This window comes from Poromitra crassiceps, assembly GCF_964638095.1.
Source record: "Poromitra crassiceps genome assembly, chromosome: 5".
Taxonomy (NCBI): domain Eukaryota; kingdom Metazoa; phylum Chordata; class Actinopteri; order Beryciformes; family Melamphaidae; genus Poromitra; species Poromitra crassiceps.
Window position 1 is genome coordinate 61,164,053 of NC_139642.1, and position 24,815 is coordinate 61,188,867.

At 42.4% G+C, this 24,815-nt stretch overlaps 3 protein-coding genes across 3 annotated transcripts in view; all 3 read left to right on the top strand.

The window, feature by feature from the left end:
* Positions 1–2,965: 2,965 nt before the first annotated feature.
* LOC310776215 (tyrosine-protein kinase CSK) lies at positions 2,966–7,065 on the top strand. Its single transcript, XM_083636401.1, has 4 exons — positions 2,966–2,992; positions 3,596–3,692; positions 5,699–5,798; positions 6,950–7,065. Exons 1-4 carry the CDS (start codon positions 2,980–2,982, stop codon positions 7,013–7,015), a joined length of 276 nt encoding a protein of 91 aa, XP_083492527.1. The 5' UTR covers positions 2,966–2,979; the 3' UTR covers positions 7,016–7,065.
* A 3,969-nt stretch (positions 7,066–11,034) lies between these two features.
* Positions 11,035–13,611, top strand: tmem97 (transmembrane protein 97). Its single transcript, XM_083637598.1, has 3 exons — positions 11,035–11,171; positions 11,275–11,419; positions 12,649–13,611. Exons 1-3 carry the CDS (start codon positions 11,058–11,060, stop codon positions 12,927–12,929), a joined length of 540 nt encoding a protein of 179 aa, XP_083493724.1. The 5' UTR covers positions 11,035–11,057; the 3' UTR covers positions 12,930–13,611.
* A 3,151-nt stretch (positions 13,612–16,762) lies between these two features.
* ulk2 (unc-51 like autophagy activating kinase 2) overlaps positions 16,763–24,815 on the top strand; it is a 70,154-nt gene continuing 62,101 nt past the window's right edge. Inside the window, exon 1 of the mRNA XM_083637938.1 lies at positions 16,763–16,856. Coding sequence (XP_083494064.1) covers positions 16,767–16,856 — 90 coding nt within the window. The 5' untranslated portion in view covers positions 16,763–16,766. The remainder of the gene's footprint in view (positions 16,857–24,815) is intronic.

Consider the following 24,815-nt stretch of genomic DNA (forward strand, 5'->3'; position numbering starts at 1 on the left):
ACTGATCATGGAGTATGTGTTTGGTCCCTCACTGATCATGTAGTATGTTTGTGGTCTGTCCCTCAGAGCCCTATGTGCTGATCATGGAGTATGTGAGCTATGGCACCCTGAGGTCCTTCCTCCAGACCAACCGAGCCCAGCTGAGCTCAGATCCCGAGCTGCAGAGCCTGCTCACTATCGCCTCCTACCACATCGCTCTGGCCATGCAGCATCTACACTCCAAGATGGTAACAGGCTGCACTCACTCCCCTGGACACCAATGTGGCTCAGTGGTCTTAAAGCAACCAGTCACACAGTGTAGGGCAGGCCTATTCAACTGGCGGCCCGCGGGCCGGATACGGCCCGTTTGAATTTTTATCCGGCCCGCCAGAGTTTGATATAAAAATTAAAAAAAGATTATATATATATTTTTTTGGGGGGGGGACAAAGATCTATGACTGGCCCGGGAGAAGCTTTTTTATTTCATTTTTCCTTGTTTGTTACATTAAAGTGTTTGATTTTCATCATAATCTGGTTTTCCATAATAATAATAATAAGTTCAGTGTTTATGCCTGTGTTGCTGTCTGTTGTAGTGTAAAACGACTAAAGGGAGAGCAGGTGGTTACATGAAAGTGAGTGAGAAAAGGAGAAGATACTGAATAATGACATCACAACAGTATAATCCTAATGTTAATTTAAAATTAAATATTCTTCTAAATATGGATAAAAGTCCAAAAAACATCAAATTTTCTTTGTCGCTGCCCTAGTGGGCAGCGTCGAGATTCCATTCCTTACAGCACCCCCTATTTAATAATAGTTCCAGCACGGCTGCGAAAATATGGTGGCGGGTTGTGTCAAGTGTAGCCTACATATAATGGCTCGGGGAACGGTCCGGCCCCCGGCCCCTTAGGTTTCTGACAATGTGGCCCCCTGAACAATTGAGTTGAATAGTCCTCCTGTAGGGTCTTCAGAGTGAAGGACAATGTACCGGTTTATACCTATCATTATGTAGATGATTCCTGTGGGGACCTTTTGTCATTACAGCAGCAAATAGCAATGGGATTCAGCAGGGAAAAGAAAATAGAATCTAAGCACACAAATAAGATAAGCAATAAAAACAGTAGAAACTAGAGCATGGAAGAGTGCATACCACCGCCAACCTTTCTACAAAGTTCTCTGGTGTTAAGCTACGTGAATTCCTTTAGAAGTTAGGCGGCTTGCCACAGAAATGTCGGACTCAGAAGATTCTTTCTATGCACACACACACACACACACACGCACACACACACACACACACGCACGCACACACACACACACACACACACACACACACACACACACACACACACACACACACACACACACACACACACACACACACACACAGAGGTCACACATGGTAAGCTGTTGTGGTTGCAGGTGGTGCACTGTGACCTGGCTCTGAGGAACGTGCTGGTCAGTAAGTTTCCCTGGGAGGTGAAGCTGGCTGAGTTCAGCCTGGCCAGAGACCTGAGCAGCATGGCCAGCCGCCGCAGCACCCGCTGGAAGAAGCCCCAGGTGGGTCTCACACTGTCATGCCCCGTTCCATTTTGGGAAATAGGAATCTCCCGGGTTCAAAGGTCAGAAACGACCCCTGTGACGTCACCTGCCCCTCGGATTTCCTTCCCCCGATCACTCAAAATCCAATACGCCTGATGGCGGAGGCATACAACCACAAGGTGCTTATTTGTAGTTAATTCCAAGTTAGTCTCTCCCCAGACTCAAATATTATGTTGAATCGCTGCGCTCCGCATACTACATAAGTGAGTGAGTCTGTGCCAGTTAACAGACACTGCTGGTTTTGAAGGCGGGGTTGAAATTGAATGAGTGACAGGTCGTAGCACCGATGAGAGAGCGGTTCGAAAAATGGGCTGCGCCTCCTGTGTCATCTGATCACGAAGTCATTACTTATACTGACTGAAGCCATCACTGGCATATGACTGGCCAAGTGAACGGTTCCCTCCCATAACCAGCCCTCTGAGGGAAAGTGTCCCAGACCCAGAGAGAGCTCTGCAGCATGCAGTAACGTAGTGTATCAGCGTAAGAACTCTCATGGGTCTGGCGTTCAGACTAATTCCAAGTTAATTGTTGCTTTCTGCTTATGTAAGCAGGGATGCCCCAAACTGTAGCCATACCAGACACATTCAAACTGTAGCCATACCAGACACATTCAAACTGTAGCCATACCAGACACATCCAAACTGTAGCCATACCAGACACATCCAAACTGTAGTAATACCAGACACATTCAAACTGTAGCCATACCAGACACATCCAAACTGTAGTAATACCAGACACATTCAAACTGTAGCCATACCAGACACATTCAAACTGTAGCCATACCAGACACATTCAAACTGTAGCCATACCAGACACATTCAAACTGTAGCCATACCAGACACATCCAAACTGTAGCCATACCAGACACATTCAAACTGTAGCCATACCAGACACATCCAAACTGTAGCCATACCAGACACATTCAAACTGTAGCCATACCAGACACATTCAAACTGTAGCCATACCAGACACATCCAAACTGTAGCCATACCAGACACATCCAAACTGTAGCCATACCAGACACATTCAAACTGTAGCCATACCAGACACATCCAAACTGTAGCCATACCAGACACATTCCATACCAGACACATCCAAACTGTAGCCATACCAGACACATCCAAACTGTAGCCATACCAGACACATCCAAACTGTAGCCATACCAGACACATTCAAACTGTAGCCATACCAGACACATTCAAACTGTAGCCATACCAGAAACATTCACGTGAGATCTGAAAAACACATCATATTTGTGGAGTGTAAAATCAGATTTGCCATGCTCTCTGTGTACCTGCATAGCAGCGGGTGCCCCTGCGCTGGTACCCCCCGGAGTACTTCAAGAACAACTACTACAGCTTCAAGGGAGACGTGTGGGCGTTTGGCATCTTGCTGTGGGAGATGCAGACATTTGGTGAGTTGGTGGTTGGGGTAATATGAGTGTACAGTACACACTCATGTGTGACACAAACTGGCTGATGATGTGTTCGGTTAGACTGAGATGTCTGGCTGATATCATCCATAGGGTCAGATAACAATGACAGAGCTTTCTCCCTGACCACAGCTGTGTCAAACTGTCAAAACATGGCATGACCTTTGGTTTTCTTTCCACATTGTATTTATTCATTTAATTGTAAAGTTTTCTGCGTAGTAAATTCATACTATTCATTTGAGTCTGCAAGAATGTTCATTTACAAGACAATTCTCTTATTCTTTTTTGTGTGCAAATTTTAAAAATATAGGTAAAAGTCTTTAGGAATAGTTCTGTTTTCAAAGTGCAAAGAGTTCTCCCAATTTAGAAAAAAGTGATGCCTAATGCAATTGCTAGACAATAAAGCACAAAATTAAAATGTATCGTGGTCCTTTTTAAAGGATAGTGGAGAACTTAACTTAACTTAACTTAACTTAACTTAACTTAACTTAACTTAACTTAACTCATGGCAAGGTGATCACCCTTTTACAGACTGAAACCTTTGTTTTGTGGATACTGAATGAAAAATGTTGCCCTTGCTGGCAGGTACCTTACCATACCCCAACCTGGAGACATCAGAAGTGGTGTACCACATCTGTGTTGGTCACAAGAACACCAACCCGGACGGCTGCAGACCAGAGATGTGAGTGACCGGCCAGAACTTCATACGTTTCTTTCTGTCTTCTTCTTTTTTCTTTGGGATATTCTCTATGGGGATTTCTATATTCTAGATCAAAAAATAACCACACTGGAATGACTTCACCTCACAGTCATGTGGTTCATTTTCATCTTGCTTCATGATGTTCCTGCAACCGACCAGCACCTGATCATTTTCATTGGCTGATGTGCGTGGGGACTTTTCTTCACTTTTTCTATATTCTACTTAATAAGACCACATCTGCAAATGTGATATAAATGAATGAATGAATGAATGAATGAATGAATGAATGAATGAATGAATTAATTAATGGTTTATTTTCGGTCATAGGTTATAATGAACCACAAACAAAATGTAACAATTTGTGGGAAATATACAGCAAGAGAACATCATCATACATGTACATATCAAACCATTTCACAGAAATACAATGTATACAATCAATTACCGAAAAAAGGAATACGCTGAAGCCAAGGCTTATTTTTTGCCTATCCTGTATAATCCATTAGAAAAACCCAGAATATCTGCAGCAAAAGGTTATGGGTTTTGAAGGTTGATATTTTTGTATTGAATCTCCCAATAGACAAATAGTTTGTTCCAATATTCAATATCTTACAATTGGACTATTTTCATGTCCAAGACATCCCCCAAAATGACAAGGGTTCCACTATGAAACCAAACACATTCATTGTATCCCTGTAATGTCCTTAATTTCTCATTACATAAACATTAATTTACCCATTAAAAATAGCATAGCTTTAAAAAGGTAAGTTTAGTAGGGCTAGTAAGCCAAAGACTGGGTTGGTTTACAGAGACACTAGTAATTAAGTTTTTTTTTCATGGTAAATGGTAAATGGCCTGCATTTATATAGCGCTTTTATCCAAAGCGCTTTACAATCAGTAGGTAGTCTACATTCACCCATTCATACACCGATGGTGGCAGGCTGCCACGCAGGGTGCCTACACACCATCGGGAGCAAGGAGGGTTAGGTGTCTTGCCCAAGGACACAACGACAGCAGCTGGGAGGGAGCGGGGATCGAACCGCCAACCCTGGCGTCATTGGCCGACCCGCTCTACCTCCTGAGCTAAAGCCGCCCCTTTCATGCCTTTAGTACAGGTTTACAGGTTATAACTGGAAATGAATGCAAAGCTTTCGGTCTGTTTCTGTCTTTTCATTCAATTGAGTCCAGATTAAGAAGGTGTTTAAGGAGGTTTCAATGGGAGCTCCTCTGTTAATAACCCCCATAATTAAGGGGAATTTTCATGAAGGGGTGAATTATTGAATATGGATTACCGGCTTGTAGAGTTGAGTGTTGTATTGATGGCAGAATGGAAACAGCATTTGTCCCGTCAAATGACACTGACATTCTTTTTATTTTGTTAGATTATTTTTGGGGCATTGTGCCTTTATTAGACAGGACAGTAGGCAGACAGGAAAGGTGGGGAGAGAGAGAGAGAGAGAGAGAGGATGACATGACGCGGCAAAGGACCTCGGGTCGGATTCGAACCGGTGTCGGCCGTGCGAAGGGCCGAGCCTCTGTGGTACGTGTGCTACCAGCTGAGCCACCAGGACGCACGACACTGACATTCTTAATTCAAACTCATACTAATGACATTTGTTTAGAGATAAAGAAAACAATATTCCGGTTTTACAGACTTTGTTTAGTTTGTATTTAAAAACCCTGTTGTCGGGTGGCTCACCTGGTAGAGCGCGTACCACTAAGGAAGGCTTAGTCGTTGGCGCGGCCGACCCGGGTTCGAATCCGATCCGTGGTCCTTTGCCACATGTCATCCCCTCTCTCTCTCTCCGCACCTTTCCTGTCTCTCTACTGTCCTATCAAATAAAGGCAAAATACCCCCCCCCCCCCCAATTTTTTTTTTTATAATATTAATAATAATAATTCAAATCGTCTCTTGTCTCGTTGTGCCTTGAGGCAGCGTGTTATATTAGATCGCCAATTGGTTCCTAACATGTTGCGTGTTCAAACAGACTTCACATCATGCGAGACTGCTGGCAGGAGCCGTACACACTGAGGCCTGCCTTCACCGACATCGTGCGCATCCTGGAGAACATCATCGAGAACGACGCGGTGAGCAGACGTCTGCCCCTCCACACCCCACCCGCCACAATACAATGTGTATGATGCAATCCATTCATATGTACAATCTCAATGTCAATTTGAAACAAAACGCAGGTGAATTTGAAAACCTCGCTGCTTTGGTTAAGGTTAGCGTTATGCTTTGGGTTAGGCTTAAATAACAAAAACATTCAATGTGATTTATGGTTCAAATGTAGACTTTGGACCATAGTATGCAGTATGCAAGTAACTTAACTTGCATACTGTGGCAATGAAAGTGATTCTGATTCTGATTCTGATAGAAATAAATAATATGGACGTATCCCATTAAATTTTGTTTTCTTGGTGGAGTTCAAACGGTGGGTGTCACCATCTTGATTTTTGGTCAGCAGAGTGGGAGGGAATGGGTTGAGTCCTTCCGCACCTCACGTGAGATGGGAGTTTCCCAGAGCCGCAGCTCCGCCTGCTATTGGTCCGTGATCGGCAAGCTGTGTGATCACTGGACAGGCGATCTGTCAATCACCCCCTTTTCTATCATCTAAATTTTATTTTACTCCAAACGGGCGAGTTATATAAAAATGTGCCCCCCCTACAGTTGTTATGAAAAGGTGAAATGAGCTATATAGACCAAAACCGTGTTTCGCACCTAACTGGAAAGATGTTTAATCATGTTACAAAGTCGGGCATTTTAACATGGGGGGGAATGCCTACTGCCCCCGACGCCTAGTGGCCATTCGAGGAACTACAGCTTTTTTTTTAATTCACTTCCGCATCCTCAGAGGGAAGGGGGTGGGCTTGCCCACTTGAACCTGGAAATCGAAGACGGCCGTCCAAAAGGCAACTTTTTACGCCCTCCAACCACCTCAACCGCAACACCCTTACTGGCCTCCGCACTATTTCAATAGCAGACTCTATGACGTGTATAATGTTAATAATATACTGCACACATATCTAGAAACGTGATATTCTACATATCCGTGGATTGCAGACACGTACATTGCTGACATTTTATTCTAGCGACCAGGCTGCAAATGTAAACACTTTCATGAACTCGTGGCATCACATAGCATAGATATAGAGAGGAGCAAAACAGACGTGTGTATTTCAAAAAAATGTTTAATGTTAATTATTTAAATAAAGGTATTCTGTTTCCCTCTTTACAGGATTATGTGGACGTGGAAGGCCCGGTGGTTTTAGTGAAAGGAGAGACAGAAACCACATCTGCCTAACAACATCCACTATCACCGAAGATTAAGCTATAAATGCAGTCTAAAAATATCAGACCTCTTTTTCAAGAGGTGGTCAAAACCTTTGAACCTTTTAAATTAGTGATACTCAACCCGAGGCTCTAGAGCCACATCATCATCCAAATGTGGCTCCTTTATGGGTGGTTGTGGCTCTTTTAAGTCCTACTTAAAAATAAATAAATAAATAGATACATAAATAGATAAATAAATGAAAACAACGACAAAACTGTCAGCAGAATTAATATCAGGTGTTGCGCTCTGTTTGCAGGTGCGTGAGACAAGTGCAAACACCATCACATTGGGAAAACTACCTTAGAATGAACCTAAAATGGCTGAAGAGGAAAAGCGGACTGAAAATTTTAGTTTTTCTTTGTGTCCATGGGTTCAGGAAAATGCATCTCTCTGCTTTGTGACATCATTCCACAATTCAAAAGGTCCAATTTGCAACAACATCACAAAATAAAGCAGGTCTAGTAGGCTACCGACTTTCTGAAAGGTGGAGAGCTGAAGAGCTGAGGAGACTCAAACTGAACCAAACTGCTTTCAGAGAGGAAATGGGTGTTTTGGGATTGTGGCTCTTGCCAAAAGTATTTTTTTGTCAATGTGGCTCCTGAGTAGGGCACCACTGTTTTAAATCAACAAACTGCAATCATTGCCTATTAGGCTACTTGTTAAAGTGAAAATCCACCTTCAAACAGAATTTACACAAGTTGCTGCTCTGATGGTCTTATAGCCTACCATTTATCATTTGTAGAATTCTGACTTTTATGTGAGAATTTAATTTTTAAAGTCAGATCGAATTCTGAGTTGCAACTCAGAATTTTGACATACATCTCAGAATTTTGATTTAAACTCAAATACATTTTTCACGTGTGGCCTTAACCCTCTTCTGTAGAAATGTGTTCCAGTGACATCGCTGGTAATGCCACAATGGCCAATGTGGCACTCCTGGGTCCATTTCAAAATGTTATGTTTCAACTGTATGTTATCATTTGTGTTACAACTGTATGTTATGAAGGTCATTTGTGTTACAACTGTATGTTATGAAGCTCATTTGTGTTACAACTGTATGTTATGAAGGTCATTTGTGTTACAACTGTATGTTATGAAGGTCATTTGTGTTACAACTGTATGTTATGAAGCTCATTTGTGTTACAACTGTATGTTATGAAGGTCATTTGTGTTACAACTGTATGTTATGAAGCTCATTTGTGTTACAACTGTATGTTATGAAGCTCATTTGTGTTACAACTGTATGTTATGAAGCTCATTTGTGTGTACAACCTCACACAAACATTTCATGAGCCTACAATACAAAGTCAGTCTGCCATTTATTGCAGCCAGAAAATTACATCGTTAGATTCAAGAGTTTAAGATGATAGGAAATACTTGTGATTTCTATTTGGGCATGTTAGTTAGCCTGAAACCATATGGTGCATTATTCATTTACCAGCTAGGTCCTCAATATGATATTTTAAATCATGGATATGAACATCTATGGCAAAATGCCATAAAATATTAGAAAATACAAGGACAACAATCCTGAGAGGAGCTGAAACAGAGGGGAAATACATCAATCTATGGGAAATACACAATGAATGTGTCTGCCATGGGCCGTGCTGCCTGACTGTGATGTGCAAATTACTGTCTCCACTATCTACATGTTGCCTCCAAGTACTGTTGGAAATATCACAATTTCAAGTTGGGTGCATATAAATGACCCAGCAAAGTGCTCGATTGGGAAGGTTTTCTCTGATACCCATATTGCAGGTATTAAGGGACTTACAGGAAGCCATGTCAGTAGCTGTTGCTAAAACTTTTGCTCTTTATTGTTTGTTATTGACATGGTAAAGCAGGTGTAACCAATAACATTAATGAGGGCCCTAGCTGGCACTGGAGCACCTAAATGGAATGGAACCATCATTAATGGTATTGTTAAACCCGCTTTACTTCCTGCTTTACCACCTCAAAACGGTTGCTGTGAAATGGTCTATGGAAACCTCAATAATATAATATAATGAAATGCTATTTAATTTTTAATTAATTTGAATATTTTTTATGTTTCACTTTTTTGTTTCAATCTTTATCTATATGCCATGTATTGTAAGTTGCTAATTAAAACCTTTATGATATTGTGGTAATTTGGGGTTCCATACTTACACACAACTATATAGGCTAACTCATGTGTATCCTGTGTTGGACTATGCTTCTGGTGTTTGGGGGTTTCCGTGAACATACAAGCTGTAACACTGTGCATCAAAGAGCCATCCGCTATTTTCTAGTTGGAGTTCATAAACTCATCTCAGTTCTGGCCATTAGTGGAGATATAGGTTGGCATCAGTCACAGAGGTCAAATGCTTTGATTATGGAATAGACTTGTGTAAGAATGTCTGACCAAAGACTCACTAAAAAGATTTTTGTTTGCGACATCGCCCATGGTCATCCTTGGGCAAATGATTTGAACAACTTGTCATTTATTTTTCTTAACAGGTTATTAGTGATACCCCAGAGACTATGAATAATGTTTGTTTTTGTACAAGGATAAATGGTCTGTTAAACCAAAACTAAGAACCTATCGTCTCATAAAAGACAGTTACGGTGTGGAGCCCTATGTGAAGTTTGACTTGGACAGATGAAAAAGATCTCTGGTGTGCCCAGTTATGCTCTGGAACCCTTCCCTTAGCAATAGAGACTGGTAGGTTTAATGCTACCCCTAGAAGAAGGTAGACTCTGTTTACTATGCAATTTAGATTAAATTGAAAATGAGACTCACTTGTTGCTCTATTGCACTGCAAGGGATGTGTTCTTTAATCAAATGTCCTCTATTTAAGCAGACTTTTTTTTTTTTTTACTCGGATGACTATGAGAAATTGGAGTTGTGTTGTTTACTTGCGATTTGTGCTATTTTTTATTTCTTATTGTTTTGTTGTTGTATTTTATGTGTCTTGTAGGCTCATGAGGGCTGGGCACTATAGAATGCATGACACTCTAATAAAAATCAATCCAAAAAAAGTGTGATGATGTGTATCCCCCTTCCCCCCATCATGGCCGTAACTAGCTATGAGAACGGGGAGGTCCGGACCTCCCCTAATATTTCAGCCTGCAAAATTTTTTTTTTTTTTTTTTTTTTTTTTGCAGGCCAGGCCAGGCCAGGCCACTCACTGAACAGCAGGCCAGGCGCCGCCTACTGGTTTACTAGTGGTTTTATTACTTTATTCAGGTTTAAAGTGGGTGCATCTCATTGTAATCATGCATGATGCCAATTGCCAAGCTCCCGAAGTCAGGTATGCAGGTGGCTATATGCATGGTTTCAGTTTCATGACCCAATAAGTAACAAAAAGAGGTGGTGTAAAGTTAAAAACAACATAATATATTTTATTTTATTTTTCAATCGTTCCTATCAGGAATAAATAAATGTCCCTCTGTATGTTTTTTTTATTATCGATGATGACTTTGTGTGTTGTGTACGGCTTGGGTTGTGTACCTGTGTTTGTAGGTGTCATTTTGATATGAATTTGGCTAAAACAGTTTGTGTTTGTTAGTTACAATTATGTTGACAGGAGAGCTGAGCAGGTGGTGACATGAAAGAGAATATACTGAATAATGACATCACAACAGTATAATCCTAATGTTGATTTAAAATGATATATTACTCTAAATATGGCTAAAAAAGGGGGGGGGGAAACTCAAAATTTTTTCGGCAGCGCCGTGAATCCGCCTCCCCTTGCTGGACCTCCCCTATTTCGGAACCCTGGTTACGGCCCTGCCCCCCATACCACTGCGCGACTAGTTGTGTCGTTCATTTACCACTTGACGAAACAGAAGTTTACGTAGAGCCCTGAAGGCAGCATCAGTACGACATGTGTTCCTGTCAGATGGCGCGTTCAGGAACGCCCCGTTTCACAATGCAAGCCAATGGGATCCAACCTGGCAACACGCGTTTCTACGACACAGCCGCTGGAAATTCCATATGGTCCCATTCTGACTTTTGGACAGAATCAGTCAGAGATAAGTCAGAGAGATAATGGCTCTCCGAATATTAGAGATCATATTTTTCTTGTACTTTGCGTCTCATATTCCCATCACGCTATTTATTGACTTACAAGCACTGCTACCTGGGCATGTGTATCCCCAGGCGGTAAGTTGTGTGTCACGTCACGGCTAATGAAAGTTTCCAATATCACATTATTTATGTTATGTGATTGTGAACGTCCCACTTTAACCCTTTCCTTTCCACCCAGCTGAAAGACGTTCTGAACTGGTATGCAGCGGAGTTCAGAGACCCCATGGTGCTGGATCCTCCAGTCTGGTTCAAGTCCTTTATTTACTGCGAGGCTTTGCTTCAGACGCCCTTCTTTCCCATTGCAGCGTATGCTTTCCTAAAAGGTCAGTCAACACAAAACATAGCCTAGTAGGCTACAGTAGCCTACACACACGCCTGCAATATCTGTGGCTAGGGAAGAGTGACTATTCAGAGGAGGTGTACTGCATACCTGTATGTAATAGGCTGTAATGAAACATAAGTACAACATCACATAGGCTATGTAGGCTATCGAGATATCAGATGTGTCTTTTCCTATAAGCATTGAGAGATACATAAGGGCGGATTAAACTAACAGATTTTTGAACGGACTTTGGCGTGCTGCCCGTCTGAATCTCGTGTAAAATAGCTCAATTCTGACCTCTGTTGGATTTTGTTTGCATAACCCTCTATGGCATAGTGTTGTGCTGAGGCAAGTCGGGGAACAAACCACTTTTTTCGACCTCACACTGCCCCAATATTATAACCAGGCATGTCTGTGTGACCAATAAAGTGTGGTGCTGAAGCTGGTGTGGCATCCTTTTCAGGAGGCAAAGCCACATAGGACACAGTGCCACCAATTGGCAAGATTAATATTGCTTAAACAATTGAAATAACTTTATGGGGGGGAAATATGCACGTACTTGAGTATGTCAAGATGTATATTTGATTGTTGAAAAGACATGTTTTGTTTTTTGATAAGTTTTATGATCAATATCAGCTCCCAAAAAAGGGAGTGAAATATTTGTTACAGAATAAAAAGTCGTGCCATAGAGGGAACACTCTAAAATGTGCAGTTTTATCACCAGATAATGCCTGATCTTCAAAAAAATGCATATCTGTAGACCTAGTCATGTCATGTGAGATCCATATTTCAGTAGCCAATAAATGTTTTTTTCCAAGATAGAAAAATAAAAAATCATTAAAAATATATATATTTTTAATGATAATTTAACCACCTACATAGATGTTGTTTTGAGAAGTACATAGCGTTTTCTCTGTATTCAGCGCAAGGTGTGATGAACTGAGCCACTCTGCTACTTTTTTGTTTTGTACTTTTTTGTTTTGCTACTGATAATTTGGCCGCAACTACATCAGCGTCTTTCTGTGCAATGAGGACCGTATCGTCCGCTTACATTATAATCTCACAGATAGCAGGGAGGTCGTTGATGTATGTGCAGAACAGTAGCGGGCCTAGGATGGAGTCTTGAGGCACTCCAGAGTTAACAGGCTCTCAGGGGCGATGTGTTGGCCTCCTAGCACATTGCGGTCAGCCAGATATGACTGTAACCATTTGAGCTTCTCTCACTTCCAGGTGGATGCCAGTGGATCAGGACTCCTGCCATAGTGTACTCCACACACGTGGCCACCACGCTGGTGCCCATCCTAGCCCACATCCTGTTCTCTCCCTTCCCTCTAGAGCCCCACCCCGGGCCCCAGACCTCCAGGCAGCGCTGGCTGCTGCTCTCTATATACGCCCCCTACCTGCTGGTGCCTCTGCTGCTGCTGCTCACCATGCTGCTGTCCTCCACATACAGGCCCACTACCCCCTGCAAGGCTGCTAGCGCCTCCGCTAAAGCCAAGAAGAAGAACTAAGACTGGATCCACAGTGTAGTTTACTATCAACACAGTCAAGCTGCTGATTTTGAAAGACTTTTTTGTCTATTTGCAGGGTTCCTATGTCTCGGAAAAGTATTAAAAATGAATTAGATCATTTCCAGCTCTTGAATAGTTGGGAATTTTGAAAAAAATGTCTGTCAAAGTATGGAATTGTTGTGGTTCAGGCCCAATACGCACATAATTATAGCTTTTATGTTGTAAACTCACTTTGAGTGCACAGTTTTTGTTGATGTGAAGAATAAATATAAATAGCACGCTCTGATTTCTCACACTTGGCGTGCTGGCGCAGCTCACCTGAGCCTTCTCAACTGCGCATGTGGAGTGCATGTAGTGCACGTGGAGTGCATGCAGTGCACGTGGAGTGCATGTAGTGCACGTGGAGTGCATGTGCAGTTGGGCAATTGTGAGTGGCGCGCAGAGCCCCTCGCTTTATTATAGTAGTGAGACGTTCAAATAGAGCGATGCTCTTCCCTGGACAAATATGACATTTTAAAATGGAAATTGTGTAGGAAAGCTGCCAATCATCTCACATTCTGATGTTTGTCACCATGAAGAACAATCTTCATCTATACAACTATATCTAGTTCAGGGGTTCTTGAGGGAGTTCCATGAGGTCCCCAGCAAAAAGGGGAATAGTTCATTTTCACTATAATTCCATCCATAAGTAACACAATGACAGAATGTATGACTATTTTCGCCATGGGTTTCATACACTTTCTGTAATAAAAGTTCTAAAAGCAACAATCTTATCAAATGGGGGCCCATTGTCTAATTGTTATTATATTATATTTTAGTTTAGGGGTCCTTGACATGAAAAGGTTTGAGAACCACTAACCTAGTTAGCAGGGGCAAGATGTCTATCTGCTCAAGTCATATCAGACAAAATCTTCAAAACAAATTAAGGTTGTCTGGAAAAGGTATGGATTTTTTAAATTGAAAATGTGTTTACTATCAACAGTTAACTTGCTGATTTTGGAAGACATTTGTCTACAGTTTTTGTCAATGTACAATGTTTGTGAGCTCTGCTGTATGAGAGGCTGTGTAGGCAATAATTCAAACTTTACTACCCCCCCCAACACACACGAAACACTCGTACATACAGACTAAATACTAGTGAATACTCGCAGGCAGGCACACATAAATACTGACACATACAACTAAATACACACGCACACAAATGAAACACATGTACAACACTAATAAATACTTCATACACAATACTTCATATTCAAAAGCCCATTCAGCAAAAGCCCTGGACCTGGAAATGTCACAGCATCATTTCCAAGTGTAATATAATTATTGTATTGATATATGAACAAATAAGTAATAGATGACTTTTGTGAAAAATGAGAGCACAAAATGACCTTGACACATCTGTGGAGGTTGATAGAGTTGTTGAAAAATGAAGTGATACATTTATTTTTGGCTAAATAACTGGCGATTTCAGCTATAGAATACATATTTAGACATGTTTATTGTTATATGATAACTGCTGATTAAACAACAACAACAGGTGATTTCATATTTAAATAAAATGGTAAGACACATTTGTCACAGTTTAGGCTTGAACATCATCAAACCATTAGCTTTTCTATCCAGCAGAGGGCAGCAAATGTAAACAGCTGTGATGTACAATGCTAACCCATACACCATGTTCTATTTTTTGCTGATGTAGGTTCTGAAAAAGAAAAAGAAAACTTGTTTTCCCTGATGAACAAAAAAAGTGAGTTGAATGAAAGCCTTAGCATCTTAGTGGAAAATACTCTGCCTTTGTCTGTTTTGGGATATTCTTTGTGTGTGTGTGTGTGTGTGTGTGTGTGTGTGTGTGTGTGTGTGTGTGTTCATGTAGCCTATAATTTCATCATATTGATCATTTGTTTCTATGTTGGCAGCTACTTTGTTTTGCATCATTTCCTCACAATAGCTAATAATAATTATTATTATAATTATAATCAGCCAAGGTGGTGTTGTTATGGAAGCACTGGTTTTTCATACTAGGCGGCATCTTGCGCGCTTGATTCCTAGGCTGGCACGCCTGCCCTGTAGCTCGCCGAGCTGGCCCTGCAGCTCGCATAGGCTACACAGCTCAGCCGCTGCGCGGCCTCGTCCGCAGCTCAGCTGCTGTATGGCCTCGCCTGCTCTATTAGCACACGCGCGTGTAAGTGTGTTGCTCACAAAATGTTATTGCCCTTTTAAGTTCATACATGTGCGTGGGTGGGTGTGTGCCCCTTAAGTTTACATCAGTGCCTATGACATCATCAGTGATGTCATAAGATGCTCCTTTGCTCTTATGACATCATCAGTGATGTCACAATGCCTCCTATGACATCATCAGTGGGACAAAAATTGGAACAAACAAACAGAACAAACATTGCCCACATGCTCCCTTTTATATTATATATATATAGATAGATAGATTATGGAAAAATAAATGTAGGCTAGTGAGCAATTAAACGTGAACGTTTTTATATGGCTTCACATTCCTTCCGAAGAGAATTTCACAGCGGACTAAGTACTGCCGCGGAAGGTGACAGACAGTGTAAAGCCTCCGCGGATGGACACCATATAAAAGAGAAACATGGCTCTAGATTTCAGTATTGTTCAAGGCAACGGCGAGCGAAGAGGACCAGCCGTCTGACGTAACGTTTGACGTAATGTGATGATACAGAGATGTACTGTCATTAAAGACTCCACAGCAGCGTCCCTCTGAAGGGTACAGTAGCTATTCACATAGAAGGACATTCATTGGAGTCGGTGACAGCTTGTGACGGTCGCTGCCTTGTCAGTGTTGATGACGAAGAAAACAACCAAGTGTTTTTTTTTAATGTCACACGGATTAAATTATATCCACAGAGATCAGAAGCATCGTCCCCAGTGTTTTCACAGAGGAGAGACGTGTGCTGTGGACTCGGGACATCTCCGCCAGAAGAGGACAGAGAAGACGCAACAACGTCTCTAGACAGACGAGCCCAGCTCCGTGTTGACATCGTTTGGTGTTGTTGCTGCATGCATCCTTCAGATTTTTCTGAAGCTAACGTCAACTAGCTTTTGTCGGCTAGCTATCTTAACAGTACAGTAGCTATCTTCGCTACAACTCGAGTATTTCAGAGGCAAGTTGAATTATTCAACTGACAAGTACCGTTAACGTCTTACGAGGTCATTTGTATAGCTTTGTTCATGCTAGCATGTTTGCAGAGAGCAACAATGGGCAGTGTTCTGCATGTAGCAGCAGCGCTGTTCACGTTATGTCACTGTCAGGCTAACAGATAGCTTGTTCACGTTATGTCAGTTGTCAGGCTAACATAGCTGATGCCTGCTGCCTGCCTCCAGTGTGTTGGCATCATGTAGACTGTCCTGAACAGGGCAGGTCGATCAGTGAGGAAAACGAGTTCGCTAGTTCCGTGAGTGAGCCTCCTCGCACTGTAAAATGCACAGCTGAATTTGCTGGCTATCCAACTGGATCAGAGGATGACAGCTGGGATGACAACCGAGACTGTGGAGCTCAGGATTGTGGCTATAGCCATGGCTAAAGACGTCTGCGCGGCTTCATAGTGGACATAATAACAATCATTCCGACCTGCTGGCAGGGCAACTGAAGGCACCATGCCCTGTGTGCGTCTCCAGTAAAGCATCATTAGGACAGAGTTGGTGGACAGCGATGCCAGGCAGACGTCACCAGGACGAGCTGTAAAAGTGGACAATTTGCAGCAGGATTATCTTCTCAAGTCCAAGTGAAGAGGAGGAGCGCAGACCTTCAGCATCACCCCCCTGGTCGGCATCACCCCCCCCCCCCCCCCCTTCCTGGCCGTCACAATGGAGACAGTGGGGGACTTTGAGTACAGCAGAAAAGACCTGGTGGGACATGGAGCCTTTGCCGTGGTGTTCAAAGGGAGGCACAGGAAGGTAAATAGGCCTGCAATCTCAATAACAACCCCCCCCCCCCTCTCTCTCTCTTTCTTCAGAGAGAGAAAGAGGCGAGTGATGAGAGCTTCATTTGAAAATATGGGTCAATCATGGCAATGCAGCGAGCAGTGTGTCCTTACACACACCCGTGTTACGATGCACCCAAATCTGTGAGCACCCAAATGTGTTGCCGCATTTCACCATCTATGACAGCAGCCAACAGAATGATGTGGTGTAGCAGCCAATAGCAGCAGCAGCCTCTCTGCAGTCGCACCGATTTCGGCGGTCCCAGATTTCAGTGAGACCGCATTTGGTGACCCATCAGATTCTGTGACCTGCCCCCTGGTATTCCGACCCTAATCCCCCAACCTCCTGCCTAAACCTAACCGACCTGAAAACACTGCAGGTCACTCGATCTGATGGCTCACTTACTATATGGTGTGTCACCGGCACATCTCTATGCTGGCACCTTTTCCCGAGGTAATATTTGTGGGTGTAGATAGATGATGCATCAATAATAATATATACTATTATAAGAAACATTCAGATGCATCAATAATATATATACTATAGACATATTCAGGTTACCCGAGGTAATGTAGCAGGCAGCCGTGACGGTGGATTTCAGTGTTCTTCCGTCAGCCTGCCGTTATTTGGAGGTGTGTTTTCATGTCTCGTCGTTCATTCATGAAAACGGGATGATGAGTCAGGCAGGCAGGCAGGCAGCAGTGAATGACTGGGGGGTTGGGGTGGTGCAGCAGTGTTTTTCCTCTCCCTCTTTATAAGGATATAGGAGCCATATTAAAGAGCTGTGCCAGCCAGCTCCATTCATACACTCATGCTCGCACATTCTTCATGCGATGAAAGTGTTATTCTGCCAGGTTTGAGGTTGAGGTGTGCTGCTTCTCTGTGACAGGATGGTTGGTGGCTTTGTTTTTCTGTGTGTGTGTGAGTGAGTGAGAGATGCAGTAGAACGATGACATCATGATGCCCCCCATCGCCACTCTGCTGTGAAACAGATGGTCCTCTTGAATTCCTCAATGAAAGTCACATTAAGCCATCCACACACACACACACACACACACACACACACACACACACCAGTGTTGGGCAAGTTACTTTCAAAATGTAATATACTACATATTACTAGTTACTTTAATTTGAAAGTAATACGTTAACTTTACAATATTACTGTCTGTGTAGAGTAACTCATTACTTAATACACTACTTTTGCATTACTTTCACCAAAATAACAGCAGCAGCAGAATGACATTGCCGCCCCGGAACCATCCCGAAAAATAATTTCAACCGCCTTGAAGTCAGTGTAAACAATCCAAAATTCTAAATGTTATTCTTTTCCTTTGTTATTGTCATCTGTAGTGGCTATTTGCATAAAAACACACCGTTTGATTAGGAAATGATTGTATCTTTTTGAAATATGTGCTTTGATTTAATCAAATGTAACTCAGTTTGTAACTTGAGTTACTTGACAAAGTAACTGGTATAATATTACTGAAATCCTATAAGTAATAAGTTATATTACTGAGTTACTGCTAAAAGTAATATATTACATGTAATGTGTTACTTTTGTAATGAGTTACCCCCAACACTGACACACACACACACACACCCTGTCTGTCGCAGTCTGGGGGGCACAGCACATCTTCTGTCTATTGAAATGAAATCGATAACTAGCTCACAGCCTGGAAACTGACTGGATGTAGGACCATGAATCCTCAGCCAATCATGACTGGAAGCGATGCTTAGTCATGTGATGGTCCATCATCCACACAGCCACCCCATCCTGTGAGCAGTGTATTTAGACCTAGCATCATGTGAGCAGTGTATTTAGACCTAGCATCACAGGATGCTAGGTCTAAATACACTGCTCACATGATGCTAGGTCTAAATACACTGCTCACAGGATGCTAGGTCTAAATACACTGCTCACAGGATGCTAGGTCTAAATACACTGCTCACATGATGCTAGGTCTAAATACACTGCTCACATGATGCTAGGTCTAAATACACTGCTCACAGGATGCTAGGTCTAAATACACTGCTCACATGATGCTAGGTCTAAATACACTGCTCACATGATGCTAGGTCTAAATACACTGCTCACATGATGCTAGGTATAAATACACTGCTCACATGATGCTAGGTCTAAATACACTGCTCACATGATGCTAGGTCTAAATACACTGCTCACAGGATGCCAGGTCTAAATACACTGCTCACATGATGCTAGGTCTAAATACACTGCTCACATGATGCTAGGTCTAAATACACTGCTCACAGGATGCTAGGTCTAAATACACTGCTCACAGGATGCTAGGTCTAAATACACTGCTCACAGGATGCTAGGTCTAAATACACTGCTCACAGGATGCTAGGTCTAAATACACTGCTCACATGATGCTAGGTCTAAATACACTGCTCACATGATGCTAGGTCTAAATACACTGCTCACATGATGCTAGGTCTAAATACACTGCTCACAGGATGCTAGGTCTAAATACACTGCTCACAGGATGCTAGGTCTAAATACACTGCTCACAGGATGCTAGGTCTAAATACACTGCTCACAGGATGCTAGGTCTAAATACACTGCTCACATGATGCTAGGTCTAAATACACTGCTCACAGGATGCCAGATCTAAATACACTGCTCACAGGATGCTAGGTCTAAATACACTGCTCACAGGATGCTAGGTCTAAATACACTGCTCACATGATGCTAGGTCTAAATACACTGCTCACAGGATGCTAGGTCTAAATACACTGCTCACAGGATGCTAGGTCTAAATACACTGCTCATAGGATGCTAGGTCTAAATACACTGCTCACATGATGCTAGGTCTAAATATACTGCTCACAGGATGCTAGGTCTAAATACACTGCTCACAGGATGCTAGGTCTAAATACACTGCTCACATGATGCTAGGTCTAAATACACTGCTCACAGGATGCTAGGTCTAAATACACTGCTCACATGATGCTAGGTCTAAATACACTGCTCACATGATGCTAGGTCTAAATACACTGCTCACAGGATGCTAGGTCTAAATACACTGCTCACAGGATGCTAGGTCTAAATACACTGCTCACAGGATGCTAGGTCTAAATACACTGCTCACAGGATGCTAGGTCTAAATACACTGCTCACAGGATGCTAGGTCTAAATACACTGCTCACAGGATGTTAGGTCTAAATACACTGCTCACATGATGCTAGGTCTAAATACACTGCTCACAGGATGCTAGGTATAAATACACTGCTCACATGATGCTAGGTCTAAATACACTGCTCACATGATGCTAGGTCTAAATACACTGCTCACAGGATGCTAGGTCTAAATACACTGCTCACATGATGCTAGGTATAAATACACTGCTCACATGATGCTAGGTCTAAATACACTGCTCACATGATGCTAGGTCTAAATACACTGCTCACATGATGCTAGGTCTAAATACACTGCTCACATGATGCTAGGTCTAAATACACTGCTCACAGGATGCTAGGTCTAAATACACTGCTCACAGGATGCTAGGTCTAAATACACTGCTCACATGATGCTAGGTCTAAATACACTGCTCACAGGATGCTAGGTCTAAATACACTGCTCACATGATGCTAGGTCTAAATACACTGCTCACAGGATGCTAGGTCTAAATACACTGCTCACAGGATGCTAGGTCTAAATACACTGCTCACAGGATGCTAGGTCTAAATACACTGCTCACAGGATGCTAGGTCTAAATACACTGATACACTGCTCACAGGATGCCAGATCTAAATACACTGCTCACAGGATGCTAGGTCTAAATACTCTGCTCACAGGATGCCAGATCTAAATACACTGCTCACATGATGCTAGGTCTAAATACACTGCTCACATGATGCTAGGTCTAAATACTCTGCTCACATGATGCTAGGTCTAAATACACTGCTCACAGGATGCTAGGTCTAAATACACTGCTCACATGATGCTAGGTCTAAATACACTGCTCACAGGATGCTAGGTCTAAATACACTGCTCACATGATGCTAGGTCTAAATACACTGCTCACAGGATGCTAGGTCTAAATACACTGCTCACAGGATGCTAGGTCTAAATACACTGCTCACAGGATGCTAGGTCTAAATACACTGCTCACAGGATGCTAGGTCTAAATACACTGATACACTGCTCACAGGATGCCAGATCTAAATACACTGCTCACAGGATGCTAGGTCTAAATACTCTGCTCACAGGATGCCAGATCTAAATACACTGCTCACATGATGCTAGGTCTAAATACACTGCTCACATGATGCTAGGTCTAAATACTCTGCTCACATGATGCTAGGTCTAAATACACTGCTCACAGGATGCTAGGTCTAAATACACTGCTCACAGGATGCCAGATCTAAATATACTGCTCACATGATGCTAGGTCTAAATACTCTGCTCACAGGATGCTAGGTCTAAATACACTGCTCACAGGATGCTAGGTCTAAATACACTGCTCACATGATGCTAGGTCTAAATACTCTGCTCACAGGATGCTAGGTCTAAATACTCTGCTCACATGATGCTAGGTCTAAATACACTGCTCACAGGATGCTAGGTCTAAATACACTGCTCACAGGATGCTAGGTCTAAATACACTGCTCACAGGATGCTAGGTCTAAATACACTGCTCACAGGATGCTAGGTCTAAATACACTGCTCACATGATGCTAGGTCTAAATACACTGCTCACATGATGCTAGGTCTAAATACACTGCTCACATGATGCTAGGTCTAAATACACTGCTCACAGGATGCTAGGTCTAAATACACTGCTCACATGATGCTAGGTCTAAATACACTGCTCACAGGATGCTAGGTCTAAATACACTGCTCACATGATGCTAGGTCTAAATACACTGCTCACATGATGCTAGGTCTAAATACACTGCTCACAGGATGCTAGGTCTAAATACACTGCTCACAGGATGCCAGGTCTAAAGAGCAGTGTATTTAGACCTAGCATCTAGGGGTGGGGGGAAAAATCGATACACCACAGTATCGCGATATTTTGCCTGACGATATCGTATCGATATTTGGATGCCAAGTATCGATATTGCAAAAAAAAAAAAAATTTTTTTTTTTTTGCAGGCCATGCCAGGCCACCGGGCTACTATAAACTTTAGTTCCAAGGCCAGCAGTAAACAAACGGTAGCATATTTTCATTTTGTTTTAACAGTAACAGTTTTGTCATAACAGTAATTTACAAATTCCCCAGTTACTGAATGGGCTGCACAAGATGTTTTGTGTAAGTGAAGTGAAGTTGCAAAAACTACATAAGTACAGTAGTCCACACACACATCCAGTTAAGGTGGACTGTAAGTAGACTGTAACAAACAGTTCAGTTTGTCAGGTGCATGCAACTATGACATGACTTTATAGTTGTTGGTCTGTCTACTTGACAATGTTGCTGCAATAAAATGGTTGAAGTCAGATGTACAGACTGAAAAATTGTTCTTATATAAACCAGATGTTGACAAAGTTTTCCTTTGGGGACATCATTTGCAGTTGAAAATGTAAGAAATCGCAATATATCGAAATATCGCAATATTCAATATATCGATATATCGCAATATCGAAAATATCGCAGTATCGCAATACTATCGTATCGTGACTCAAGTATCGTTTCAGTATCGTATCGTGGGCATCTGGTGATTCCCACCCCTACTGAGAATATTTTTCTATTGCGATATTATTTGTCTTGTCTGTTGTTGACTCTTGTTGGTAAAGTGATAACAGTGAAACTCTGAGCAGAACAGTCATTCTGGTGCGTTCTCCTTCACTTCTTCAACAACAACACCTCATGAATTTGCTGAGAAACCCTTGGAAGTCGCTCTAGGACCCTTGGTGTCACTGGACCCCATGTTGAGAACCACTGCTCTAGACCTCCTGTCTATATCAGCCTGATCGATGTGTATCTGGATGCCTGCTTCATCTTTAGCTATAAGAATGACCCGGCCAAAATAATCAAACAAGGTTTCGTGTTTCCTATAAAGTTTTCCACCTTGTTAGTTAATCCTCCACATTATTATGCAACAGACACATGCGAAAAAAATCAGACTTTTTGTTTACAAATGAGAGTTCCAGACAGTTGAACTCCTGGACAAGCCTATTTAAACATCTTATAGCGTAATAGCGCCTTATAGTTGCATTGTTAAAAAAACACTGTATCCTCAGTAACTCATTACAAAAGTAACATATTACATGTATTATTACTTTTAGCAGTAACTCAGTAATATAACTTATTACTTATAGGATTTCAGTAATATTATACCAGTTACTTTGTCAAGTAACGCAAGTTACAAATTGAGTTATTTAAAAAGAAATTTAAAGCACATATTTAAATAAAGATAGAATCATTTCCTAATCAAACTGTCTGTCTGTATGCAAATAACCACTATAGATGACAATAACAAAGGAAAAGAATAACATTTAGAATTTTGGATTGTTTACACTGACTTCAAGGCGGTTGACATTATTCTTCGGGATGGTTCCGGGGCAGCGATGTCATTCTGCTGCTGCTGTTGTTTTGGTGAAAGTAATGCAAAAGTAGTGTAATAAGTAAGGAGTTACTCTACACAGACAGTAATATTGTAAAGTAACATTACTTTCAAATGAAAGTAACTAGTAATATGTAGTATATTACCTTTTCAAAGTAACTTGCCCAACACTGATCCTCAGTCATCGGAGGAGCCCAGATCTTATTCTCCTTGGGCCATGTACCGTTACTCTTCAGGCTAACAGCGCTGAGCTGCCTGTCTGTCACAGCAGCTTGGGGCTAGCTAGCATGTTGACGCTACGCTAATCTCTGTGTTGCTCACTCACACTACCATGATAATGTCATGTGATTCATAAAGCAGATCATGTGTTACTCTGCAGACAAGCAGCATCCTTGCATCTCCACCAGATGTCTTACAGCAGCACAGTGTGTTTACTCTGCACTGCCCCCACTCACACACACACGCACACGCACACGCACGCACACACACACACACACACACGCACACGCACACGCACACTCACACTCACACTCACACACACTCACACTCACACACACACACACACACACACACACACACACACACACACACACACACACACACACACACTAACTATCATTACATGAGGCCAGCAGGGTCACAGGGTTTGGTCTCTGGGTGTGCTGTCATCTGCAGCTCAGCCTCTGTCACACTTGGCTGGGCACACTGTCAGGCAGCTCACACACTCACACACACACACACACACGCACGCACACACACACACACACACACACACACACACACACACACACACACACATGCACTCTATGCCAGGCCTGAGGTGACCAGAACATCTCCTATTAACCTAGATGAATTTGGACAGTATCACTTTTTATTCGTCGTTAACCCAACATTTTCCCTCTTCTACACATTTGTATTTTGTACAATGACAGAATCATGTGAAAGCTGCCTGTCATTTTTACACAGCTCATAATAGATTATGACCGTTTAGTTTACAAACGAGAAAGTTTAGCACAACCTCTGCTGACCAGGCACAGTATACTGTACACGCTGTTGGTTTCAGGTGTCCTCCTGAGTGAAGCTCGGCCACTCTCTCGTTGTCTCTCCCTGTGTCTTGCTCAAGGGCAAAGGAACAGTCATACTGTAGCTAGCACGTCTCTCCTGGCTGTATCGCGGTGCGTGCGTGCGTGCGTGCGTGCGTGCGTGCATGCCGTGCCCTTTAGTTGGGTGTGGGGTGTCCGTCTGTCCGTACAGCAGCAGATGCAGTGAGAGTCCTTGGCCTCACGTGAGACGTCAGACATCCTTTTATACCCGACTCACTCCGGCACGGCACGGCACAGCACGGCACGGCACGGCACAGCACAGGAGCTCATGTAGAAACACGATCTCATTCAGGGGGAG

Coding starts and splice junctions, on each gene's coding strand:
- tmem97 (XM_083637598.1), top strand. CDS start 11,058: ATGGCTCTCCGAATATTAGAGATCATATTTTTCTTGTACTTTGCGTCT. Junction 11,172..11,274: donor GGCATGTGTATCCCCAGGCG/GTAAGTTGTGTG, acceptor CTTTCCACCCAG/CTGAAAGACGTTCTGAACTG. Junction 11,420..12,648: donor AGCGTATGCTTTCCTAAAAG/GTCAGTCAACAC, acceptor TCTCACTTCCAG/GTGGATGCCAGTGGATCAGG.
- LOC310776215 (XM_083636401.1), top strand. Junction 3,693..5,698: donor GACGGCTGCAGACCAGAGAT/GTGAGTGACCGG, acceptor GTGTTCAAACAG/ACTTCACATCATGCGAGACT. Junction 5,799..6,949: donor ACATCATCGAGAACGACGCG/GTGAGCAGACGT, acceptor CCCTCTTTACAG/GATTATGTGGACGTGGAAGG.